This window comes from Moschus berezovskii, chromosome 7, assembly GCF_049115385.1.
Source record: "Moschus berezovskii isolate FMDL1 chromosome 7, NW_MosBer_1.0, whole genome shotgun sequence".
Lineage (NCBI taxonomy): Eukaryota > Metazoa > Chordata > Mammalia > Artiodactyla > Moschidae > Moschus > Moschus berezovskii.
In genome coordinates, this window is record NC_142466.1 from 103,873,386 (window position 1) to 103,899,835 (window position 26,450).

At 45.7% G+C, this 26,450-nt stretch overlaps 1 protein-coding gene across 8 annotated transcripts in view; it reads left to right on the forward strand.

Annotated features, from left to right (window-relative positions):
- Positions 1-26,450, forward strand: part of ZNF462 (zinc finger protein 462) — a 159,480-nt gene that overhangs the window by 60,667 nt on the left and 72,363 nt on the right. For 5 of the 8 annotated variants that reach the window (XM_088838242.1, XM_088838243.1, XM_088838240.1 and 2 more), the window contains 6 exons: positions 697-946; positions 2,123-7,734; positions 8,491-8,655; positions 10,244-10,530; positions 14,463-14,581; positions 19,416-19,607. In XM_088838242.1, the coding sequence (XP_088694368.1) occupies positions 724-946; positions 2,123-7,734; positions 8,491-8,655; positions 10,244-10,530; positions 14,463-14,581; positions 19,416-19,607 (6,598 nt within the window). In that variant the 5' untranslated portion in view covers positions 697-723. The remainder of the gene's footprint in view (positions 1-696; positions 947-2,122; positions 7,735-8,490; positions 8,656-10,243; positions 10,531-14,462; positions 14,582-19,415; positions 19,608-26,450) is intronic. The other 3 variants (XM_088838245.1, XM_088838246.1, XM_088838247.1) reach the window with 3 other exon arrangements.

A 26,450-nucleotide genomic window follows, 5' to 3' on the forward strand; every position in this document is an offset into this window, starting at 1 on the left:
TTTTATGACCTAATTAGATTGGAGAAGCTGTTAGGTTATAATTGGTAGGTAGTAAAAAGCAAATAACCATTTAGCTCATGAAAAAAAAAGTACACTGTATAAGAAAGGGAAGGAAGAAGGAGGTGTATCTTAATATCAGTTAAGATAGTAGAAGAATAAAAAGTACAGTAAAAGCTTTTTCCACTGCTACTCTGAGGTTCCACACTGTTTCACCATTTGGTGATAAAACATTGATGTTCTTGTATTAAAACAGCTAATGAAGATTGAAGTTTACTCTTTCTTCTATATGGGCAGTCTCTTTACTTCTGAGAAGATTCCAGTTCAAAAAGAAAATAGGTCTCAGCCAGAATCAAAGTCAGTATTAACTTACCAAGAAATCTGAAATCAGTCAAGACATTCAGAAACTACAAAAACTTTTGAAGTATTAAGGGATTTCTTGACAAATGGCATTTGAAGATATATCAAGCTAGAAAAAGTTTATCTTTTTTTTCTCCTTTCTTTGAAGTTACGATGTCAAGGACACCATTCCTATTATGTCTGATTTCCTTTCTTTGACCACTGTTCCATCTGGCAAAGTCCAGTGAGAGAAATTGGCTGATATTGGAATTCTTCCATTAGTGGACTCGTAGCCCCACCAGCTTGGGGGTATGCAATGAGTGCAGGCCTTAAGACATTTTGTTCTTCCTTCTGCCCCAGGTTCCTAATGTGAGAGAGTAGACCCAGATGATGGAGGTGCTTCAGTGTGATGGCTGTGACTTCAGAGCCCCGTCTTATGAAGATCTCAAGGCGCACATCCAGGATGTCCACACGGCATTTCTGCAGCCGACGGACGTTGCTGAAGACAATGCGAATGAGTCACGATCTGGGTCCATGAATGCCAGTAACCAGACAGAGGTGGAGTTTTCACCTATAAAGGATGAATTTGCGATTGCAGAGGACTTAACAGGTAAACCTGTCCTAGGGTCGACGCGTCTGGTGTATTTCACTACACTCATCTATCTTGAGCCTATAGCTGTGGTTCTCTTTTTAAGTTTCTTGACGAGAATGTAGGATTTACTGGTGGGCATGAGTAAGGAGGCGACAGCACCAAGACTGTCGTGAGTGCAGAGCCCGCCATTTGTGCAGAGGGCCACGATAAGGGGTGTACTTGACCCCACAGCCATCTGGGATGAGCCACTTTTCTGCACCATGTTTCCAGATTCATCTGCAGGAAACTTAGTAAATCCCCACTTCCTGGAGGAGTGGCTCTTCTAGTGGCCTGGGAACTTGAACTTGGCCCTGTGGAGGGCCTCAATCACATACTCCTCGTTCTACAACTTGCTATGGATGGATATTATGACTTGGCCAACGTGAACCCTGGCCACTATGTCCTGAGGCTTTCTAAAGTCACAGCACATACCCTGTCTGGAGCCTGGATTGGGGACGGCATGCCAGTCAGGAATGTCCCCTGGAGAGGACTGCCTTCAAGTTCCTTAGAGCAACCTGTACAGGCAAAGGCTGTGTACCCTACTGAGGCAGCTGTAGACGTGGCTCTTGACATGCACAGCTCCTACAGAGTTTCTTGCTCTTTGTGAGCCATTTTTCTTTTTTATTTGGCTGCACCATGCAACTTGAGGGATCTTGGTTCCCTGACCAGAGATTGAACCTGGGCCATGGCAGGGCAAATACAGAGTCCTAACCCCTGGAATCCCCCTTTGTGAGCCGTTTTTGTGATCTGGGCATCACGTTTCTCTTGTCGAGTAGCCCAGGCAATAGTCCTTTCAGCTTCCTTATGTCTCTTCGCTCCCTTTCAATTTGGAGCATACAGTAGTATCTTGGAAAGTTCTAGAATGAATATCGCAGTTCGTGAAACTTGAACATCTCTGTGGCGCATAGATAGAGATGAGGGGAGTCTTGCACCTAAAGCCAAGCACTGCCTTCCATCCATGAGAGTCAACACGTGTATGTTCATTAACGCTTTGTTACTACTCTTCAGGGCCTCCTCTGGAGATGTTAGGCCTTTTGAATGTGATGTTTATTAATGAAGAATAATTGAAAAGCAAACTTGATTTGCATGATTGAGTTTCTTGATTGGCTTTTGCTTTGCTCTTCTCTTCCCACTTACCTTATGCTCTCTCTTTAGGTCAAAATGCAGCCGCATTGGGGACTGGAAGTTACTATGGCCATAGTCCAGGATATTACAGTCAGCATATTGCCCCTAATCCCAAACCAACAAACAAGTTTTTTCAATGCAAGTTCTGTGTACGCTACTTCAGGTCAAAAAACCTCCTCATTGAACACACTAGGAAGGTCCACGGAGCTCAAGCTGAAGGGAGTTCAGCTGGACCCCCGGTTCCAGGATCCTTAAATTATAATATCATGATGCATGAGGGATTTGGAAAGGTCTTCTCTTGCCAGTTTTGCACATACAAGTCACCAAGGAGGGCAAGAATAATTAAGCATCAGAAGATGTATCACAAAAACAATTTGAAGGAGACCACTGCTCCCCCACCTGCCCCTGCTCCAATACCAGACCCGGTGGTCCCACCCATGTCCCTGCAGGACCCCTGCAAGGAACTGCCAGCGGAGGTCGTGGAGCGCAGCATCTTAGAATCCATGGTCAAGCCACTGACCAAGTCTCGAGGCAACTTTTGCTGTGAGTGGTGCAGCTATCAGACCCCCCGTCGAGAACGCTGGTGTGACCACATGATGAAGAAGCACCGCAGCATGGTCAAGATCCTGTCCAGTCTCAGGCAGCAGCAAGAAGGGACGAATGTGCCTGAGACGCAGAACAAGAACGACCTCAGCCCCACTTCTAACTCCACCTATCTGTCCATGAATGCTGCCAGCCGGGAGTTACCCAACACTAATGTCTCCAACTTCAGGGGCTCCATCGGCAACTCCATCATGAGACCCAATTCTTCTTCCAGTTCCAAGTTTTCGCCCATGTCTTACCCTCAGATGAAGCCGAAGTCACCTCACAATTCTGGCCTCGTTAACTTGGCGGAGAGATCCCGTTACGGAATGCCCGAGATGACCAATTCTTCTGCTGACTTGGAAACTAACAGCATGCTGAATGACTCCAGTTCCGATGAAGAGTTAAATGAAATAGACAGTGAAAATGGCTTAAGTGCTATAGATCACCAGACAGTAGGCATGTCTGCAGAGCAGCTGATGGGCTCAGATGGCAACAAATTATTGGAGACCAAGGGGATCCCATTTAGAAGATTCATGAATAGGTTCCAATGCCCCTTTTGTCCTTTCCTCACCATGCATCGACGTAGTATTTCCCGTCACATAGAAAACATCCACTTATCTGGAAAGACAGCTGTCTACAAATGTGATGAATGTCCGTTTACTTGCAAGAGCTCGTTAAAACTTGGGGCTCACAAACAGTGTCACACGGGTACCACGTCAGATTGGGATGCTGTGAATTCCCAGAGTGAAGGCATTTCCTCCTCACTGAATGAAGGTGTCGTGTCTTATGAGAGCTCAAGCATCAATGGCAGAAAGTCGGGGGTCCTGTTGGATCCCTTGCAGCAGCAGCAGCCGCCCCCGCCACCTCCCCCGCCGCCACCACCACCTCCGTCACAGCCGCAGCCGCTGCAGCTACAGTCGCCCCATCAGGTGCCACCCCAGCCCCAGCTGCCCCCGCCGCCTCCCCCGCCGCCTGCACAAGCCCCACCCCTGCACCCCTACAAGTGCACCATGTGTAATTACTCCACCACGACTCTGAAAGGGCTGCGGGTTCATCAGCAGCACAAACACTCGTTCTGCGACAACTTGCCAAAATTCGAGGGGCAGCCCTCAAGCCTGCCATTGGACAGCGAGACAGACAGCCACCCCTCTTCCAGCAACACTGTGAAGAAAAGTCAGACCTCAATTCTTGGCTTGTCCTCCAAGAACAATTTTGTCGCCAAGGCCTCCAGGAAGCTCGCTAACGACTTTCCGCTCGACTTATCGCCCGTGAAGAAAAGGACCAGGATTGACGAGATAGCCAGCAACCTGCAGAGCAAGATTAACCAAACCAAACAGCAGGAAGATGCGGTGATCAACGTGGAGGATGATGACGAGGAAGAGGAGGACAACGAAGTGGAGATCGAGGTGGAGCTGGACAGGGAGGAAGAGCCGCCGGAGCCCGTCCTGGAGGTGCCCACGCCCTTCTCTGCCCAGCAGATCTGGGCAAGAGATGCCCCTGAGCCCCCGAAGGAACCCACCTTCAGAACTGTTGCCCATGATTACAATGCCACCAACGGGGCTGAAATAGAGCTCACCCTTTCTGAAGATGAAGAGGATTATTACGGCTCCTCCACCAACATGAAAGATCACCAGGTTTCCAATACTACTCTGCTCAACACCCAGACTCCTATCTACGCAACTGAGCACAATAATGAAAATACAGACTTTAGTGACTCGGGAAGGCTTTATTATTGCAAACACTGTGACTTTAACAACAAATCTGCCCGGAGTGTCAGCACCCACTACCAGCGCATGCACCCATACATTAAGTTTAGCTTCAGGTACATCTTGGACCCCAATGATCACAGTGCAGTGTACCGGTGCCTGGAATGCTACATCGATTACACCAACTTTGAAGACCTGCAGCAGCATTACGGCGAACACCACCCAGAAGCCATGAATGTCCTCAACTTTGACCACTCGGACCTGATCTACCGGTGTCGGTTTTGTTCTTACACAAGCCCGAACGTCCGAAGCCTGATGCCACATTACCAAAGAATGCATCCCACCGTGAAGATTAACAATGCCATGATATTTTCGAGCTACGTGGTGGAGCAGCAGGAGGGGCTAGGCACAGAATCCCAGACGCTGCGGGAGATCCTGAATTCGGCTCCGAAGAACATGGCCACGTCCACTCCCGTGGCCCGTGGTGGCGGTATGCCAGCTCCTTTCCCCAAAAACACTCCTTCCAAGACCTTTCCTCCGGAATGTGAAAATCAGAAGGACCCCTCGGTCAACACCGTTGTCGTGTACGACTGTGACGTTTGCTCCTTCGCGAGCCCCAACATGCACTCTGTGTTGGTTCATTATCAGAAGAAACACCCAGAAGAAAAGGCTTCCTACTTTAGGATCCAGAAAACCATGCGAATGGTGTCTGTGGACAGGGGCTCTGCCCTTTCTCAGTTATCATTTGAGGTGGGTGCTCCAATGTCTCCCAAAATGTCCACCATGGGTTCCCCACCCCCCCCACCACCCCCGCCACCAGACCTCAGTACTGAGCTTTACTACTGCAAACACTGTTCCTACAGCAATCGGTCAGTTGTGGGAGTCCTTGTCCACTACCAGAAAAGACACCCAGAAATAAAGGTTACTGCCAAATATATCAGACAGGCTCCTCCCACAGCTGCAATGATGAGAGGGCCGGAGGGGCCCCATGGCTCCCCCCGGCCACCCGCCCCTATGCAACAGCTCAGCCGGAGCAGCTCCGAGAGAGATGGCCCTCCCGTGGAGAATGAGATGTTTTTTTGCCAGCACTGTGATTATGGGAACCGGACGGTCAAAGGTGTCCTCATACATTATCAGAAGAAGCACCGAGACTTCAAGGCCAACGCGGACGTGATCCGGCAGCACACAGCCACCATCCGAAGCCTCTGCGACCGCAACCAGAAGAAGCCTGCCAGCTGCATGCTGGTCTCACCATCGGGTGTGGAGCGGGACAAAACAAAACTGCGAGCGCTCAAGTGTAGGCAGTGCTCGTACACCTCCCCCTACTTTTATGCCCTGAGGAAGCATATCAAGAAAGACCACCCTGCCCTGAAGGCCACGGTCACGTCCATCATGCGATGGGCATTTCTAGATGGCTTGATAGAAGCTGGCTACCACTGCGAGTGGTGCATCTATTCCCACACAGAGCCAAGTGGCTTGCTCCTGCATTACCAAAGGAGGCACCCGGAGCATTATGTGGATTATACCTACATGGCCACCAAGCTCTGGGCAGGGCCAGACCCGTCCCCTCCCTCTCTCACTATGCCAGCTGAAGCCAAAACATACAGATGCAGAGACTGTGTTTTCGAAGCCCTCTCCATCTGGGACATCACCAATCACTACCAGGCGTTCCACCCTTGGGCCATGAACGGGGACGAGTCGGTGCTACTGGATATCATCAAGGAGAAAGATGCCGTGGAGAATCCCATGTCTTCCTCTGAAGACCTGGTGGGCCCTGTGAGTTGTGAAAACAGTATGCCCGGCCCACTCCCCGAGCAGGAAGCTGAATGCCCCGAGGATGCCAGGCTTTCCCCTGAGAAGACCATCCAGCTTGCCTCAGCTAACCCCGCCATCTCCTCCACCCCATACCAGTGTACGGTGTGTCAGTCTGAATATAACAACCTGCATGGCCTTCTGACCCACTATGGGAAGAAGCACCCAGGCATGAAGGTGAAGGCTGCCGACTTTGCCCAGGACATCGATATCAACCCCGGCGCTGTCTACAAATGCAGGCACTGCCCTTATATCAACACCCGCATCCACGGGGTCCTGACCCACTACCAGAAGCGACATCCGTCCATCAAGGTGACCGCAGAGGACTTCGTGCACGACGTGGAGCAGTCCACTGACATAGCCCAGAACGACGTAGAGGAGACGAGCAGGATCTTCAAGCAAGGGTACGGCGCATACCGCTGCAAACTGTGTCCCTACACACACGGCACTTTGGAGAAACTCAAGATCCATTATGAGAAGTACCACAACCAGCCGGAATTCGATGTCTTTTCCCAGTCGCCCCCGAAGCTGCCCATGGCCCTCGAGCCCGAGATGACCACTGAAGCGAGCCCCTCCCAGGTCTCGGCGACGGAGGACGAGGTGGGAGAGGAGCCCGTGTCCACGTCTCACTTCGCTACCTCGCACTTGGCGTCCCACACTGTGTTCCGCTGCCAGCTCTGCAAGTACTTCTGCTCCACGCGGAAGGGCATCGCCCGGCACTACCGCATCAAGCACAACAACGTGCGCGCCCAGCCCGAGGGCAAGAACAACCTCTTCAAGTGCGCCCTGTGTGCCTACACCAACCCCATCCGCAAAGGGCTGGCTGCCCACTACCAGAAGCGCCACGACATCGACGCCTACTACACCCATTGCCTGGCGGCCTCCAGAACCATCAGCGACAAGCCCAACAAGGTGATCATCCCGTCGCCGCCCAAGGACGACTCCCCGCCGCTCAGCGAAGAGCTGCGGCGCGCCGTGGAGAAGAAGAAGTGCTCCCTCTGCGCCTTCCAGTCCTTCAGCAAGAAGGGCATCGTGTCCCATTACATGAAGCGCCACCCGGGGGTCTTCCCCAAGAAGCAGCACGCCAGCAAGCTAGGGGGCTACTTCACGGCGGTCTACGCCGACGAGCACGAGAAGCCGATGCTGATGGAAGATGCGGAAGAGAGAGGCAGCTTCGAGAAGGCCGAGGTGGAGGGAAACGAAGGGCAGGACATCGAGTGGCTCCCGTTCCGCTGCATCAAGTGCTTCAAGCTGTCCTTCAGCACGGCTGAGCTGCTGAGCATGCACTACACGGACCACCATAGCCGGGACCTCAAGAGGGACTTCGTCATCCTGGGCGGCGGCCCCCGGCTGCAGGGCTCCGCCTACCAGTGCAAGCACTGCGAGAGCAAACTACAGAGCACCGCCGAGCTGACCTCGCACTTGAACATTCACAATGAGGAATTCCAGAAGCGTGCCAAACGTCAGGAGAGGAGGAAACAGCTTTTGAGCAAGCAGAAATATGCAGATGGTGCTTTTGCAGATTTCAAACAAGAGAGGGTAAGGATATGTTTTGATTTCCCTTCCCCCAGGAGGCCTCTCATCACAGGTGCCCACATGCACTTCTTCGCTGCCAGCCAAACCGTTCCGGGCTTCCTAGTGACTTAGCTTGCCAGAGAGCTCAATAAGTCAATTAAACATTTCGAGCTTGATTATCTCCCCCATTCTCTGCTCACCCTTATCCACGGCCCCGGTCCCCCTCCCTGCGGTCCCTCCCAAGGCTCCCCAGGGGAGGGTCGGGTGGTTTTCCTGAATTATTCGAGGCCTAATTCACGACAACCGCTCGCTCTCTTAACCAAGGCAGTTGTGGGCCATCTCTCGTGTCCTTAGTGCTTCTCAGCCATGCCTTGGTTTGCAGTGTCGGCTCCACGAACCAGACATCTCCAGGAGTAGATTTTTGTTTTTCTTTTTTTTTGGTCAAGAAGTTCACTCATGGCATAGCTCATGCAACGTTTCACCTGCGTAGTTGAACGATGGGTTTGAAAGCCAGATAACTGGGTGGCAGTGATGATGAGGCTTCTGCACCGAGAACTTCTCTCCTCACAAGTCGTCACCTATTGGGGTTCCGGAGACTTTGCGTGGACGGCAGTGCGCCTCGCCTCTGATGAATTCATTATGTAAAAATGCTCGCATATATCTGCCTTGGTTCTTAACCTGCTAATCTGCTGTAACGTAAAATCTAGTAAGCTGCAAGAATAAATGCCGGCCATTGAGGGAGGGCTCGGAGTACTGATGGCTACCACTGTATTTTACCAGCCTTTTGGTCACTTAGAAGAGGTGCCAAAGATCAAGGAGAGGAAGGTGGTGGGCTACAAGTGTAAATTCTGTGTGGAAGTGCATCCGACGCTCCGAGCCATCTGCAACCACCTCCGCAAGCACGTCCAGTATGGCAGTGTCCCCGCCGTGTCCGCCGCCGTGAAGGTGAGCACTGGGAAGGTCTGGATGAGAAGTCTTGTGTGTGAGCCATTCGCGTTCCTAATCCATGCCACTGCTCAGAGACACTCAGGAAAGGGCGTCCCAGACGTGGGCATTCCTGAGTTACACTGGGATCGGTCTGGCTTGTTTTGATTTCTTTACAGGTTGGATCCTCCTCATCTTCCGTGTCTCCACCCGGTTGCGTTTCGATCTGGTTCCCTTCCATGTGGATAGTTCGGTGGAAACAGAAGATCCGGGCCTCTGGATACAGGAGGCTTTGGGTCACCTTTCTATGCTGTGTTTGTTTGCGCTTCCAAGTGTTTCAAGCTCTTGAGAGGAGCCCCGTGGGTTCTCTCCCCATCCTCCTGTGCTCTTCCCACAGCCTGACTTCTTGTCTGTCTGTCTTCTCTGGCAATGGTACAGAGAGCCCAGGAGAATCTGTCTTTTAACTTCTTATTCTGGGTCCTCGGAGGAGCATTAAGAAACGTTAAATCTAAAACTGAAAGCCTTCAAGTCACAGTTGGCCCTGTGAGCCCTTTGACCTGATTTGTCTCCCCCATCCCCTTTCCCTATATGTTGCTGACAAGCGCCTTCCCTCTGCCTCCGACGTGTTATCAGGCCACCTGTTTTGAACATCACAATCTTAAATATTAGTCACTGTTTTAATAACCAAGCCGCCATCCCTGCTTTCTAGGATATTGTTAGCCACTGATCAGTTTCAAGCAGAAAAGTTAGTTCAGGGCTCTGCCCTATCTCTTTGGATACATGAATGTGTTTTTGTCATCGGCCCTTCTCGATCTTGCGTGCTGTTTTGCTGTCGTGGCCTGGAGGTAAAGCTTCCACTTTTCCCATTGAAGACTGGAGCCTTCCTGCTGGCGACACAGGCGTGAGTGGTGCTGGGACCAGCAGTGGCCGGCTCCTTGCCTGCCATCGTGGTGTGTCCCAGCCTTGCATCCCCAAATCGCTCGAGGGAGACAGAGCACCTCTTCCTGTGTAATCAGTAATCCAAGGAACCACCTTGAAACACAAACAACTTAAACCCAGGCTTCTCCTTAATTTTTGTGTTGACTATATAGCAGCCTTTGATCAAGGGGTCATGTCACCATCTGTGGGTTGGAGATGAGCATGGTGGCAAAGAGCTGGATGTTTCAGTTTCCTTCCTCTCCTGAGGGTGTTCCAAGGCTCCTAAATGCCCAAGCCATTCTGTTTTTCCTTCTTCCTGCCTCTCTTCCTTTCTCAGAGCCATAACCCTAACCTGCTTTGTATCCGTTTCAGTAGGATCCCAGTTAGAGTTTTCTTTGTAAGATGGGAGATAAGGGAGTGAACTGTCTTCAAAAGTGGGAGAGCCCCTCCCTCACAGTTCTCAGACAGTAGCAACCTATGTCCAGATGTTACCCTCATATCACCACCAATGCATGAGGACGGCATTTGGGTGTGCCCTTCCTCTAGGGGGAGCCAGAGAGGCAGGGGAGAAAGCCTTAACAGGAAATGCCGATGAGTTTGGGAGAATGCAGGGAGAGGAGGAGAGCTGGGGGCAATGATGTTGGATATTTATTTTGTTGGTGGGGCATGTGTGTGTGTGTGGTTCTCTTAGCAGGAGGCTGAAGACCCTTCCCACTTGTTCCTGGATGGACTGGAAGCAGCCAAAGATGCCACTGGCGCCCTGGTGGACCGGGTGGATGGTGAACACTGCTTGCTTGATGGAATGTTGGAGGATGAAACCCGGCCGGGGGGATACCATTGTAGTCAATGTGACAGAGTCCTGATGTCCATGCAGGGGCTGCGTTCTCATGAGAGGAGCCATCTGGCCCTGGCCATGTTTACCCGCGAGGACAAGTACAGCTGCCAGTATTGCTCCTTTGTTTCTGCTTTCAGGCACAAGTAAGTGCTCACAGAGTGTCCACAGGTGGCAACTGGGGAGGGGCATGGAAGGCCCGAGAGGTTGGAGGAGTCTCAAGACCCCTTTCGTGGTTCACGCCCACTGTTTAGTTGGCTATGTTACCTTGGGCCTCAGTCACCTCATCTGTCAAATGGGGCTGAGAACAGGAGACTTCACTTGATACCAGACTTGGCAAAACCAAGCATTTTAAAAAAATTGGAGTGCAGTTAATTTACAAGTTTGTGTTAAGTTTCAAGTATATAGCAAAATGATTCAGTTGCACACACACACACAAATATGTACACATATTCTTTTTCAGATTCTTTTCCAGTATAGGTTATTATTAATATAAGATATTGAGTATAGTTCCTTGTGCTATACAATAGGCCCTTGTTTGCGTATTTTATATGTAATAGTGTATATTGTTAATCTCCCTACCCCGCCCCCAACTATCCCCTTTGGTAACCATAAGTTTGTTTTCTATGTCCATGAATCTATTTCTGTTTTGTAAATGGATTCATATATATCATTTTTTAATATTCCATATGCAGGTAATATCATATGATATTTTTGTCTGACTTACTTCACTTAGTATGATCATCTCCAGTTGCATCCATGTTGCTGCCAATGTCCTTATTTCATTCTTTTTTATGACGGAGTAACAGTCCATTGTATACATATGCCACATCTTCTTTATTCATTTATCTGTCAGTGGGAATCTAGGTTGCTTCCGTGTCTTGGCTGTTGTGAACAGTGCTGTTGTGATTATTGGAGTGCACGTATCTTTTCTAATCAGAGTTTTCTAAATTGGGCATTTTTTTTTAAATGATGGTTTTGGAGGAATTGCTATGATCTACACCAGGAAAGACCAGAGAGTACATGAGTTTACTGGTGCATCAGTCAAAGATTCATCCAGAACCTAGTCATCATAAGAGGAAGTAAGTTTCCATTTGGGAAATTAAGTGGCTAAGGAGGTAAAATTAGGACTGTTAACTCTTGTGACCAACGAGTCATTGGTTGGCATTTAAAAAAAAAAAAAGACCTGGAATGGTAAAGAAGTTTATCAGTGCTGGAGAGATGATTGAAATGTAGGGGGGTTGAGAGAGGGAGCTTTCCACTACTTGGCACAGCTCTGAAATTGCACATTGGGTTTTTGTGTGAGGCAGTTCAGAGTGATGGGAAGAGGGATGGTTCTGAGATGCAACAACCTTTTGTTGCCTTTCTTTCACAACTGTATGAGAGAGAAATATTCAATAACATGTTCTACAGTCTTGGATGAAGGTGGCTGATTGTGAGGCTGACATGCTGTTTATTTTTATCATAATTGAAAATAAATGATGGGCTGTTTGCTTCTTCAAAAAGATAAAGTGCTAGTTAGTGGTTGTTGAAAGGCAAGAAGAGGCGATGCTTCTATGGAGGTTAGGGAGGGTTGCAGTGGCTTTTATGATTATACAGGACCTAGTATCTAATCCGGAGAAGGCAATGGCAAGCCACTCCAGTACTCTTGCCTAGAAAATCCCATGGACGGAGGAGCCTGGTAGGCTGCAGTCCATGGGGTCGCTACAAGTCAGACATGACTGAGTGACTTCACTTTCACTTTTCACTTTCACACATGGAGAAGGAAATGGCAACCCACTCCAGTGTTCTTGTCTGGAGAATCCCAAGGATGGGGGAGCCTGGTAGGCTGCCGTCTATGGGGTCGCACAAAGTCGGACATGACTGAAGTGACTTAGCAGCAGCAGCATCTAATCTTTGTCATCAGACTCATGCCCTGGCCTCAAACTAGTGTATTTCTCACCTGTTCAATAAATGTTTGTTGGACAGCGACTCTCTTTTCTGACACACAGAACCTCAATAAGTTGTTGTGAATAAATGAATATGCTCTGTTGTAAATGCTTTGGGGGCACTTTAAAGATGAATAGGACATGGTTGGTGGTCTAAGGGAACTCAGGGTCTAGTTGGGTTATAAGTAAAGCAAGCATACAAATGATTTGGCAAAATAATGCACATGTCTTTAAAAAATGTATCAATAAAATGCTACGAAGTTTCAAAGAAGAGAGATGGTATATCCACTTCTGAAGAATCAGGAAGATTTTATGGAACAGGGAGTTTTTGAGTCAAGTCTTCAAGTAGGAAGGTAGGACTTGAAGAGTTTGGAAAGAACATATATGTGTGAAAGGAAAGATGAGAAAGCAGGGTCCTGAGGAGGAAGATGATGCTCAGAGGCACTCAGCTGGTGGTCCTGTTGGACTTTCTTGGGTGGGGGCCACAAGATATGTGGGATCTTAGTTCTGTGACCAGGGATCAAACCCATGCGTCCTGCAGTGGAAGTATGGAGTCCTAACCACTGGACTGCCAGGGAAGTCCTTGGTTGGACTAATGTTTGAGTGATATAGTGGAAGGTAAAGTCTGAATACTTGAGACCGTATTTGGGGTCTTTGAATGGGAAATGAGTGCTTTGTAATTTACGTTACTGGTAAAAGGAAGACTGTAATGAGTAGGCCATCTTAATCACTGACATTCATCAAGCCTCACTGTGTGCCAGGCATTGTGTTAAGTGCCTTCAAGCATTATCTCATTTTATTCTCAGAACAGCCCTATGAAGTATGGTCCTATTATTATCTCCATTTATGGATAAGAGAAGTGAGACCTCTTAATGTAGAAAAGTTGTGTAACTTGCCCAAGGCCACTCGACTTATGAGTAATAGCTGCTGTTTGATCCCGGGCAGTCTGACTCCATCGCTTGCGCTTTTGAGTTGGGAAAAAAAAAAAATGGGGGAGACCAATTAGGAGAGTCATGATAGATAGCTGAGCCACCAGGTTAGAATGGAACTTTGGAAACAGTTAAGGGAAGGACGATCTTCATGGCTTGGGAAAATTGACTTCTCGGAGGGGAGACGGGACAGAATACAGTACAAATGACATGGAGGTTTCCAGTCTGGTTGACTGACAGCATGGAAGTGTTCTTTCTAAAAACAAGGAAATGAAGAGAATTTGTTTTGGATTTAAAAACAAAAACAAAAACGACACTTACTTTTCGGGTTGGTTGAGTTAAGATTGCTGAAGGACATCCAGAAGGAGGTGTCCTTAGGCAATGGAAAGTGATGCTTGGGAGCACATTATATATTAAAATGCTAAGAGTACCGTTCCCATGTGAGTCATTTAGAATGGAATCTAGTTCTCTGGGGCACTGATACAAATTAGAACGTCTTCCCACACCTTGTTTGGTAGATTTATTATTTTTTTAACAGTAGTAATTATTATGAAATACTGCGAGTTCATTATAATTTCTTTATAAATTGCTTCTGGAAGACTGGTATAGAGCAAACATGGTTTCATCAGAAGGCAAGGCCAGCCTTTGGATCACACAGCTTCCTGTAAACATGCCTGCCCTGGGCCTCCATATTTATAAAGACTTTGGAAACAGCCCATCGCAGGTAGTTCAGCTACTTTGAAAGCTCCCTGCCCTGCACAGGTGTTCATGGTGGAATTGAGATTTAAGAAGAAAATCAACCCTTTTTACATAGAAAATTTCTCTAAATCTCATTTTGTTGGGGGAGGTGGGGAATAAGTTCAAGGCCTCTTTGATAGACACTCCTCACTGACTGCAGAAAACTTAAATTTGTCCGTACTTTGCCTTTTGTTTTTGGATGTCCTCTTCTACTTTGCAATGCTTTAGAGAAGGGAAAATAAGTCTACCAAAACCTGTTTCCACTGCCATGTCTCTCAATCCAAAAACATTTTTGATTTCTTCCTTCCTTTAGCTTCCCCAACTCTTGCCGATCTTTTTTTTCCGGTTAAGTACCATCCTTGGAAAGTAACAGAATTACTTTGAACAGCTTAGAAATGGGATTTCTGGAAAAGGGCAATGAGAAAATGTTGGATGCTGTTTTTAATCCTGTCATTTCCTTTTTTTTTTTTCTTCTACATCAAGTTTGGATCGCCATATGCAAACCCACCACGGACACCATAAACCATTCCGATGCAAACTCTGCTCCTTCAAGTCCTCCTACAACAGCCGGCTGAAGACACACATCCTCAAAGCTCATGCTGGTGAGTTGTTTTTCATTGTACACTCGTTCTCTGAATTTGAAATCCAGTGGTCTTTAGTGAGTGACATTTTAAGTCTCTTGCTCCATACACATGAGAATAAGTTTTCTTTGAAATGGTCATGTATTAAGTTTTATCTCAATCTAATAAAAATTAAAGACTGGCCCAAAGGCAAAATAATACTGAGCCCCATGTCACCCATGCCATAGTCGATTCGTTCAACTAATACGTATCCACTAACAGATTTTTGCTACTCATGGGTTCTGGTTTTTTTTAAGAGAAATTTCTAAATTACATAGACATTCTAATGGAAGTGCAGGAATTGGTACCTCTACTAAAAGTAATTTCCAACTAAAATAGAGTTATAATCTTAGAAATGTTGAAAGGGACAGAGAGAAATCAGGATATCTTTGATTTCTCCTGAGATGCCCTTAGATGCATTTCCATGCCCCAGATAAGAAGAGACCTTGGGTCCTGAGTGTCCAGGAGCTGTGCTGATCTGTTACTCTGTCCTCTCATCGGTCTGGTCTCATGAACATCCCTTGACTACTAGGCTCTACCCTAAGAAGATGTGATGTTCATCATCTCATTTAATCCTCAAAACAGCCCTGAAGGGTGGATGCTGTTGTGACTCTTCACTCTTCAGGTGAAGCTACAGAGACTCAAAATTAAGTATCCTGCTCATGGCCACCCTCGTGACTCGGATGGTAAAGAATCCACCTGCAATGTAGGAGCCCCTGGGTTTGATCCCTGGGTCAGGAAGATTCCCTGGAGAAGGGAATAGCTAGCCACTCCATTATTCTTGCCTGAAGAATTCCATGCACAGAGGAACCTGGTGGGCTATAAGGTCCGTGGAGTCACAAAGAGTCGGACACGACTGAGCGACTGACACTTAACACTTTCTCAGCCACAGAGCCCATTCACCAAGGATTTGACTCCAGAACGAAAACCAAACATCCTTGCACTCAGATGATGCTACCTCTCTCTGTTTTGCTCTTCTCTACTTGGCACAGATAGCTAATCAGAACTCAATCGAGAGAGGAAAGAGGCCTGAGTAGGAAAGGCGGTGGCGAGGGGGCCTGGGGGCATTTCCCATGATTCCTCAGTCCTCCGAGAAGCCCGACTGTACAGCGGCCTGTGGTGCCCTCTCAGAGGTGTTGACAGCCCTTGAGGAACTTGCTTCAAACACAGAGGGAAATTGGGGAAACAAAACATTAGAATAGCTACCAATTCTATCAGAGATTCTTCTAGAGATCAAGTCTCCTGTATGAGTTTCTTCAGCTAAGGTATTTAGAATACTAGTTGAATTCTAGTTCATTTTTTACTTTTTTATTGGCATATAATTGCTTTACAGTGTTGTGTTAGTTTCTGCTGTACAATGAAGTGAATCAGCCCTATATAAACATATATCTCTTCCTTTTGAACCTCCCTTCCACCCCTCCCCACCACAAATTCTAGCTTTAAATTTTTCAATTAGCTAGAACTTTTCCGTCTCATTTATTGAATTCCATTGTATGGTTATAAAAACTGCCCAGAACACAAGTCCTTCACTTTTGTCATCTCTTCAGCCCCTGTGGAAATAAGACCACCTCTCCATTATTTCCTGAATGTTGGATTCTGTTGAACTGTCTTAATGGAGTAAAACTACTGAAGCCTTAAGTTCACAGCAGTTGTGGCGGCGGGGTGGTTCGCAGATTAGCTGTATAGTCTCTTCTCTGTTAGTATTTTTATATCTCCCAGAACATTTTACTAAAGTCCAAGGAGTAAGAGGCTTTGGGGATCAAACCACTCTTTTCTAACTGGTGTATATTGTAAATTATTCAGCTGGGACACTATCCTCAGAAGTTTTTCCTATAGGTCTCAGCCTTGTCAAAAACACTTTACCAATGGGAGTTGGGTAAGTGATTTGGCCTGTGGGAAGGACTTAAAAATAAAGTGCCACAGGCTCCACACTGACTCTAGGGCACTGAGCTGAAGTGTATATTCTTGGAGCTGACCAAGCAGACCTGCTGTGCTCACTAGTTGGCAAGAAGAAAGCGTCCAGAGAGAGTGGGAGCAACGTTACCTAGTTCTCTGCACTCCTTGGACCATTGGTGTCTATGACACGACTCAAGTCAAATCATTTTCCAAAAAGACTTGACTTGTCTGTTCTACTCAATAGAGTATTTTATTTTAAAGGGTAAAAAGTAGTGTGTACTAACGAGATACCTGGATTGGAATTCTCTCTCAAGTTATGCCACTTATGACCACCCACCAAGGTTCATGTAGCCATCTTTGCACTGAAAAATCGAGAAGTAAAATGAGAAGAGCAGTAGTATATAAAATGATATATATACTTACTAATTGTTTATTAAAATGTTTATTTATTTGGCGGTGCCTGGTCTTTAGTTGCAGCATGTGGGATCTAGTTCTTTGACCAGGGATCAAACTTGGGCCCCACCAGGGAGGTCCTTGTATTTATTATGTTAGTAAATATCATTGTTCATGCCCAGCATTATCCTGTAGCTGCCAGGTCATGGTTTGAGGAGCGTGGAATTGACTGATGTTCTTGTTTGGGTCCTCTGACTTCTTTGAGCTTCCCTTCTGCTTTGGGCTGTAGCATGTTGCATCATTCAAGGTTTTGAGTGGGTCTCTTCAAGGCTTTCTTGGAAATGCATGCTGTGGGGGTCCTCGGTTGTAAAAAGGAGGCTGAATGCAGGACTTTGGATGCTGGGCTTGCCTCACTTGAAACCACTTAGTAATCTTCCACTTAGTAATTAGGTGGCAGGAAGGTAACCATCACAATAGGGTAGAAGCGAGGATGGCGGTTCACCTGCTCTCCCTTGCTTTGCTACAGTGAGCATTTGTCTGGAGCACGTCAGCAGCATCCTCAGTTCACATTCACTGGGCCTCTCCTCTGGTTTTTACATTTTACCTTAAAAATAGATTTTAAAAATACATGTTTGTTAGAGAAAATTTGGAAATAAAAGAAGATGCAGTAGCCATTCATAACCTTATTATCTAAAGAGCACCTGTTATTAATATTTGATAATATTTCCTTTCAACTATTTCCTCTGTAATTATTTCTCATAGTTGTGATTATAATTTAATGTATTATGCCTTTCTGTTTATTTTTCTGAGTATCAGAATTTTATTTTCCTATGTATGACCAACTCTTTAAGAATTTATTGTAATGAATAGTAATTTATCAAGAAGATATACCCACATTTACTTAATCATTCCCCTGAGGTTGGAGACTTAGGTTGTTTCATCCCTTTTTTAAGCATAAATAATGTATATTTCTAAATAGAGATTTCTACGTATTAAAGGATATTTCCTTAATATAAACTCTCAGAAGTAGAATTATTGAATTTCAGGCCTGAGCTTTCTAAACTTGTTGTTAAAAGCAAAATTGCTTTCTGAGTTGATTGTACCAGTGTTTGTCTGTCCAATGACCTATGCATGCCCATTTTACACCCTGCAGTTCATTTAAAAGCTAGTTTAGGGCAAAAGTAAATCATATTCTCATTTAACTTGATCATAGTGTTCTGTGATGTATTTCAGTGGCATAAAAACAATTAAAAGGAAAATACTTTTAGAAAACAAGCTTATGGTTACCAAGGAAAGAGGGGGGATAAATTGGAGATTGGGATTGACGTATACACACTACTATATTAGATAACTAATAAGAACCTCCTACTGTTTAGCACGGGGAACTCTACTCAGTACTCTGTAATGACCTATGTGGGAAAAGAATCTAAAAAAGACTGGATATATGTATAACTGATTCGCTTCGCTGTACAACAGAAACACAACATTGTGAGTCAACTGTATTCCAATTAAAATTAATTTGAATAAAACAAAAATAGTTATTTCTACGTAGGGAAGTGAAAGTTGCTCACTTGTGTCTGACTCTTTGCAACCCCACGGACTGTACAGTCCATAGAATTCTCCAGGCCAGAATACTGGAGTGGGTAGCCTTTCCCTTCTCCAGGGGATCTTCCCAACCCAGGGATTGAACCCAGATCTCCCTTATTGCAGGTGGATTCTTTACCAGTTGAGCCACAAGGGAAGCCCAAGAATACTGAAGTGGGTAGCCTATCCCTTCTCCAGTGAATCTTCCCGACCCAGGAATCGAACCGGGGTCTCCTGCATGGCAGGTGGATTCTTTACCAACTGAGCTATTTCTCTTTAAATGACCTTTATATTGAAAATATAAAATAAAAAATATATGAGCTACACAAGATGCACACATTTTTATATATTTATACACTTCTGTCATTTAAGAAATCACTTTGACTCATTTCTGTACTGTTGATCAGATAGGGAAATAGAGTTTTGTTCTCAAGTTTGTGAACTGGTCCAAAGAAAACCCCACATGTAGGATGTGTGAAATCCAGGAGGCCTAGAATCATCAAGGAAGTGAGTTACAAGGATGGCACAATAGTTTGCACTGAGTGACTTGGTGCTGGGAAAGCCACCCGTCAACCCTTGGAATAAGAATGAAGTGTATTAATTTCTGTGGATGATGCAAAGGCCGAAATGAAAACTGACATAGTCATTTCTGTTGTACAGGTAGAGGGAGAGAGATGGGAAGACTTTCTGAGGGCGCTAGCTAGACATTTGAGTTCAGGCTCTGCTGGGGAATCAGTTGTAGGCTCCTTCCCGTAAACTGAGCGTGGGGTGAAGAGGGACCAGGTCACTTGATGCCAGAGGGCTGGGGGGATGGTGTTGCCAAGGGGCTGGTCAGAGAGGTTCTCAGACCAGGCAGCTTGCAGCGCGCTCCCTGGAGTGAACTAACCGCGCTGTTTCCACCCGCCTCCTCCCTTCTCCTCCACTGCCCACTCTTTTCCTCCAGGTGAGCATGCCTACAAGTGTTCTTGGTGCTCGTTTTCCACCATGACAATCAGCCAGCTGAAGGAACACTCCCTCAAGGTCCACGGAAAAGCCCTGACCCTCCCCCGGCCACGGATTGTCAGCCTCCTATCCTCGCACGCCCACCACTCCTCCCAAAAAGCCACTCCTGCCGAAGAAGTAGAAGATTCCAATGGTAAAACCGGGCTTCGAAGCGGGCTTCAACCATGGGGGCGGGGGTTGACAAGGATTAACAGCCAGGCCTTCTTTTTAGAAGAAAATCGTATATGACAATTACGTGATGGTTCAGGTGAAGGAGGAAACGTGAAAAGGTTGGAACAGTATAGACGTTGGAGGTAGAGGGTGAAGTGAACTGGGTGAGCATCTGTTTGGTTCCGAGACAAGACGTGTCTGCACTGCTGTGTGCGCAGCTGGTGGAAAGAGCGCGTGAATGCTGGGTTCCTGTTGAGTTCTTCCCCGGTGGTTGAGCGCAGGAAGGTGAGGAATGCTGGGCGTATTTCTTTGTTTACTTATTGGTATTATTTATTGGTATATATGCTGTGAAGTGTTTGGGGGTACCAGACGTATAAGTTAACACAGTTCAGAGTGGGAATGGAAAGGGGAAATGGTGGGGATGTGTTATTTCGGGGTCACCTTGCGATTTTCTTTTTTTTTTTATGGCTGAAGAATGATGAGGAAGCATCAGTTGAAGGGAGGGAGTAACTGCCCACTTTCGGAGCTTCAGGCTACATCCCGGAAGCCCTGGAGGGAGTCTCCTCATTGGTGGTGTAATCAGAGCTGTACGCCAGAGAGAAGGAGAGCGAGATGGCCGGTGTGGCAGAGCTGAGCAAAAGATGGTTTGTTTTGATCAGCCCAAGAAACAGAAGGGTGTTGATTGCTCATCTCAGATGACTGCAGAGTCACATGCTTAGGAGAGGAGGAAGTCTTAGATTCTTGTTGACATAGGAGACCTAGGAGCTGCTCTGTTCTGTGACCTTCTGGTGTTGTCTGCCTTCTGCGGCATCTCTGGTCACCAGTTATCTACCGCCTGCCTGAATACTTCCCAGGTCAGGGAGCTTGGAACTGTTTCCCAAGCAAGAGCTGGCCTTAATGTCCTTGGTAGGAGCTTAGTGGGCTGGCAAGAAAGTTCATGGGTTCTTCGGAACAAAGGCTTGGCTTTGAGTCTTACTTCTGTCAATGCCAGTTGTGTTTTCCTGGGCAATCTTAGCTTCCTACACTGAAAGGTCAAATTGGATGATGATACCTACCCCTTGATGGCCTTGAGAGATTAATGAGAAAAGATAATACATTTAATAAATGGTCATTTTATTCAGCAATTTACATCCTTGGATTGCAGTTTTGGTCTTTGAGGCCAAAACATGAATTTGGGGTTATGTTTAACGTAAGGGTTTAAAAGACTTCTTAGGTTGCCTGAAGATCTGACAGCCCCAACATGCCCATGTGGTCTGACTATCTGATTAGCAAAAGAGTAAGTGATGAACCTTCATTCACAAGGTCTGAGCAGAGAAAACTGGGAGGAAACGGAAAGGTAAGTCCTGGAACTAAAAGCTCCCTTTGTTGAGTTGCAGAATTTGGTGGCCTTTCCATTGGCAATCAGTAAACACCAGGTTAAACATAGTAACTCCTTACTGGTATTCCTGTCTTGAAGGACTTCTGCTTAACAGTGAAGGCTTGTTATTACGATGGTGGCTCATAATGAAGCGAGCGCACTTATCATCTCCACTGACGTGTGGCAGTTTAGCCTGTGTTTGTTGTTGTTTTCCAGGAAAACTTAGAGTCTCAAAGCTAAGGAGGGGCGGGGTAGGGAGACGGGGGCGGGGAACACGTGTGAAACACTATAGAAAATGTCCCCTTTGCGTCTTGAGATTCTGTTCCTTGGAAGATTTTGGTATATTGCAACAAAGGGCAAAATAGAATTTTATGTAAATTGTAAGGTCTTCACATGATAACACACATTCACATGATTGTTAATGAGTTGCTTTTATCTGAAATGGAAGCTACGTTTGTGTAGCCATTTGGGTAAAATGGGGCTTCCCTGGTGCCTGAGTGGTAAAGAATCTGTCTGTAATGCAGGAGACCTGGGTTCGATCCCTAGATTGAGAAGATCCCCTGAACAAAGGAAAAGCTACCCACTCCAGTATTCTTGCCTGGAGAATTCCATGGACTGAGGAGCCTGGTGGGCTACAATCCATGGCATCACAAAGAGACATGACTAAGCAACTAACACTTTCACACTTGGGTGAAATGGATCCATCCAAGCACCATTCCTCGCAAAGGCTTTTCCTGTCTCCATGTGTTACCTTCTTTTTCCCTTTGTCCTCCTCCCTTGGAAGGTGGGTCTTAGTCTCCAGCACATGGACATCCTGCAGACCACTCAGTGCATGGCTCACCTTCCTCTGTGTGCATGCTAGCTAAGTCACTTCAGTCATGTCTGGCTCTTTGTGACCCTATGGATTGTAGCCCACCAGGCTCCTTTGCCCATTGGATTCTTCAGGCAAGAGTACTAGAATGGGTTGCCACACCTCCTCAGGGGATCTTCCCGACTCAGGGATCAAACCCGTGTCTCATTATGTTTCTTGCAGTGGCAGTCAGGTTCTTTACCACTAGTGCCACCTGGGAAGCTCTACCTTCCTCTACATGGGCTAAAAAAGAGTCAAGTTCAGTCAACTTCCTGAGCCTGTACTCTCTGCCAGGAGCTATTTGATGCACAGAAGAATCATAAATTAATACAGTGTCATTCTGAATGCCCAGAAGTTCAGAATCAAAGGTTTAGAAGATATTATCAGCATGGTATTGAACTAACCGCAGCTCTTAGCCTGAAGCCTCACCTTTTTGAGGGGTGATTTCCGATTCTGGGAAGCTCCACAAGGTTAAGACCTTGGGAGAAGGGTGGTTGCAGAAACATGATGAAATGATATTGGCTAACTCTCTGTGTAACACAGGTAGTCTATTAGCCACAGGGAGATAAGCTGCAGTATTTACAAGTGTTTTTCTCTTTCTGTAGAAGAAAGGGTAATGCATGTGAACACTCTGGGTGGCCACTCTAGTGACGCTTACACTGAACTCATTGGATCTGTGCTGATTTCACTGTATGTAAATCATCTGGATCAGTGGGTCAGGAGTGACGGTTTAAGTGGGATGAACCTAAAGGTTTAAGGTGGGGTAAACAGAAAAAAAGTTTCAAATGAGTTGTTCTCGTTAATGGATAATATAGAAAGAAAAATTAACAGTCTGTCCTTTCAATCGATATTTTCTTGAATCCTTTCTGTGTAGGTGTTGTGTGATTCAAAATGCCCAAGAACGATAGAAGAGGTTGAAAATGGGCAGGCTGTTTGCTGGGGAACCGATTGGTGGATTCCTAGAAATGGTTACATCTGGGGGACGAAAAAACAGCTGTGGGGCTAGACAGTAGCCTGTAAATCACGCCTTGAATGGTGTTTGAAACACGCATGTGAAATCCAGTTGCACATTTTAATAGGGAGAAGCTGTGGGGCCGTTGGCTTTCAGTTAAGGTTTCCCACACTGCAGATGCCAGGTCGCTCTGAACACAAGAACCAAAAATGTGTTGCAGGCCTGGGGGGAGTAGAGATCCATAAAACCAGGGAAATCACCAGTGTGTCCTTGGCTTTCTGATCCCCTAGTGAGACATATGAATAAAACGACTTGACATGCTTGCTGCTGTTTGCAGTGGTCAAATGTTTGCAGTCTTGAGAGTGAGCCAGTCTTTTCCGGCAGAAGGAAACTGGCTGAATGAGAAGGTTCTTCCTAAGCTGCTTTGCCTCCCAATCCAGAGGGGAGCCCTACAAGAGAGAAGAGAGAGAAGGGAGCCCTCTAAGAGAGCGAGGGAAGCCAAGAAGGCAGATGTGAGAAGGTGGGGGGGTGGGGGGCGCTGATTTCATTCCCACTGCCTGGCTGCACACTTGCTCTGGACATAAACAGAACTCTTAGACTCTGGGCTGTCAGTCTTGACATGTCTCACCAGCATGTGGTCCTTCTGCATTCTCCATGATCTGTGGTTGGAAAGAAAAGCGGTGCTGATTCTGTGTGTAAGATAATGGGAAATGACACATAATTGCTATTCTAAACAATGCATTAAGTTGAAATCATAAGGTTGTCAACAAGAGGAAGTGTTCTGCTGTGTTTGTGTTTACTGGGTTCCTTCTGCCATATAAAAAGAGGACTGGGTTGTATCAGGCTTTTTCTTAGACTGCTTTCAGTACAGAAAAACACACATGCCCAGATACCTATAAAACAAGAGAGAAACTTAGAACAGTGTAGTTTCATGATGAGATTTGCTTAGGTCTGAGTAGTTCCCCAGGGCCTGGGTGGTGGATACATAACTTGAAATCAGCTCTGTCCTTTTTAAGAGGTCAGGCCAATGGTGACATTCCATCTTTTTCCTCCTTTCTGTTTCTTTCTTCACCCCATCCAGTTATGCTGCACAGAATGGCCTGCTTTAGGAAGCTGCTACTGTGGTGTGCTTAAAACAAAAATCAGACGCTAAGACAATGTGCAGAATACATAAGGTATATGAGAATTAAGAGTTTTTTAGCCTGTGTCCTAATGGCAACCTAGGGGAAACACCCAGAACTTTTGGTCATGAAATCCTTCTCCGTGTAAGACAGATCTCCATATAGTCCATGCAACAAGAGACATCTTTGCTAGTGTGAATTGGTAGAAAAACATAAGGAGCTTCGTGATTTTTTTTTTTTTATAAAGTGAAGGGTTTTCTGTTACAACTTTTCAGTTGGCTTTTCGGATGTAAACTCTAGAATGATATTTGATCAGCAACATTTTTTATCAGGGCATCTCTCCTCAAAAAACCACAGGCACTTCTCATGTCGTATCAAAATCCAAGTTGTCTGCATTGCATGCAAAGTTTACCACTTGGTCACACGTTCTCCATCCTGCGTGTTCTTGCCAATAAATCCTTACGTTTCCAACCATCTCTGTACTAACTGTCCCCAGCACTTGAGGTCCTCATTTCCATTTCTGTGCATTCGAAGCAGCTCTGCTGGGAACTTGGAAGAATTTCCTGTGTGCTTTCTGTCTGCCAGTCTCTGACTTTAACTTCTGCTAAAGACTGACATTTACCAGCCACTGGGTACTCTGATTACTCATCCATTGATGATCTTCTTGGTATTCGTTTGTACTTGTGGATATGCTTTTGGTTCTGTCCCCTAATTTTCCAGTGGAAATAGTTAGATACTTATACTGACTTCTTTTAACTGGCCAGCGATTTCTTATAGGCATCACAGTTTGCAGTTCAGTTAGTTGTACTCCTAACATGTCTGACAAACTTCACAGAACCAAGGTGTACAAGGGTAAGTTTATTTCATTTGCATTCAAGAGGCAAGTTCAAAAGATAAGTGATCCAAAGATGTAACCTTAGGGATTGCTGTAACAGAAACTTTCTGACGCATCAGTCTGCCAAGAGGAAACAATCTTCCTTGACAAAGAGTATTTTCAACTTTGTTGTTGTTCACTGGATAACAAGACCTTCTGTAAAAGTGGGAAACTGCAGGTTGAGACAAGTTGTAAGCCTTTCCAGTCCTCAGGAGGAGACAGAAAGAGTGGTGGCACTGGGGACATGGGCATTACCAGTGTAGTCCCCTGGTAGCAGAGCCCCTTAGAGCAAACACACATTATCATTTGACCCTGGAATGGAGTAGCTTTTTTTCTGTGTCTTTGTCCAAAAGCATACAGTGTTTGGTTGTAGTTAAGTCCAATTCAGAGAAACTATAGAGTGAAACTAACCAATAAAACTCATAGATTAGTAAAAAATTTTTATTCTCCTTGAAAATTTGCCTGCCAGTCTTTTAACATAATATATGAGTTAGAGGAGGCTTGTTTTGCTTGATTTCTACAAGCTATAAATCAAGGATTTGGCAGACTTTTTCTGTAAAGGGCCAGATAGAAAATACTTTCAAGTTTGTGGGCCACAGAGTCTCTGTTACAACCATTCAACGGTGCCATTGTAATGGGAAAGCATCCATAGATAATATGTAAACAAATGGACATGGCTGTGTTCCAATAAAACTTTATATGCAAAGGCGTGAGCATGGACATGGATTTACCCTGTGGGCAGTTTGTCACTCACCCCTACCATGGTGAGTAGAAAAAATTTAGCAGAACCCATGAAATTAATCCTATCTTTAATAAATGTTATTAATAAATGTCATTATAGACCTTTATAGTTAACATATAGGCTATTCCTAGAGGTCGCTTAAAATATAACTTGACCTAAATACATTCTTTGTTTCATATATGATATGTAAGACATTAAGTAGAGCTTTAAAATGTTAGTGTGTGAATTACACTTAAGCTTAAAAGAAAATCTTCTCTAAGAATTGTATTGAGTCTAGCGCCAAACCATCAATTCATTTAACCTTGACTGCAGAAATACTTGACACTTAAAAATTAAGATCTGAGATGCCTGCTTTTTGAAGAGAAGCTTTTCAGATTTCTAAATAGGTAAGACATAAAATTCAACCTTTAAGAGGATCCAATTAGTTACTAGGACATCAGAACCTTCCACACAGGTTCCAGTTGCAATCAGATTTCTCTTGGGGTGAAAGAAAGAAGAGGTGGTTTCTTTAAAAATGACAATAATGAAACAGAGACCCTCCAGTGAATAATTGTGAAGTACCAAGATTTACATCGTTTTTAGCACATGGGATACAAGACATAATTTTAATGGCTTGGCCATAATTTTTAATAGGTTCTGCTGGTCTCAAAATTATCTGGCCAGAGAACACTAACCTTCCATTTTTGACATCAGAATTTCTACATTAAAATGTGATCTTGAGTTTACTTTAATGCTTATTATGAAGAGTGGCATTTCTCCTGTAAAGACCTAAGATGTCTGTAAGTCCAGGGGTGCAGATCTGAACAGGTGATTCCGCATCTTCTGTTTGACATCCCAAAGTCTTTGGTGGTTAAATTATTAGACCTTGCCCCCGTCAGCAAATAGAAAGGCTCCAAAATTATCATTGCCCTAAAGTTGACTATCGTGTGA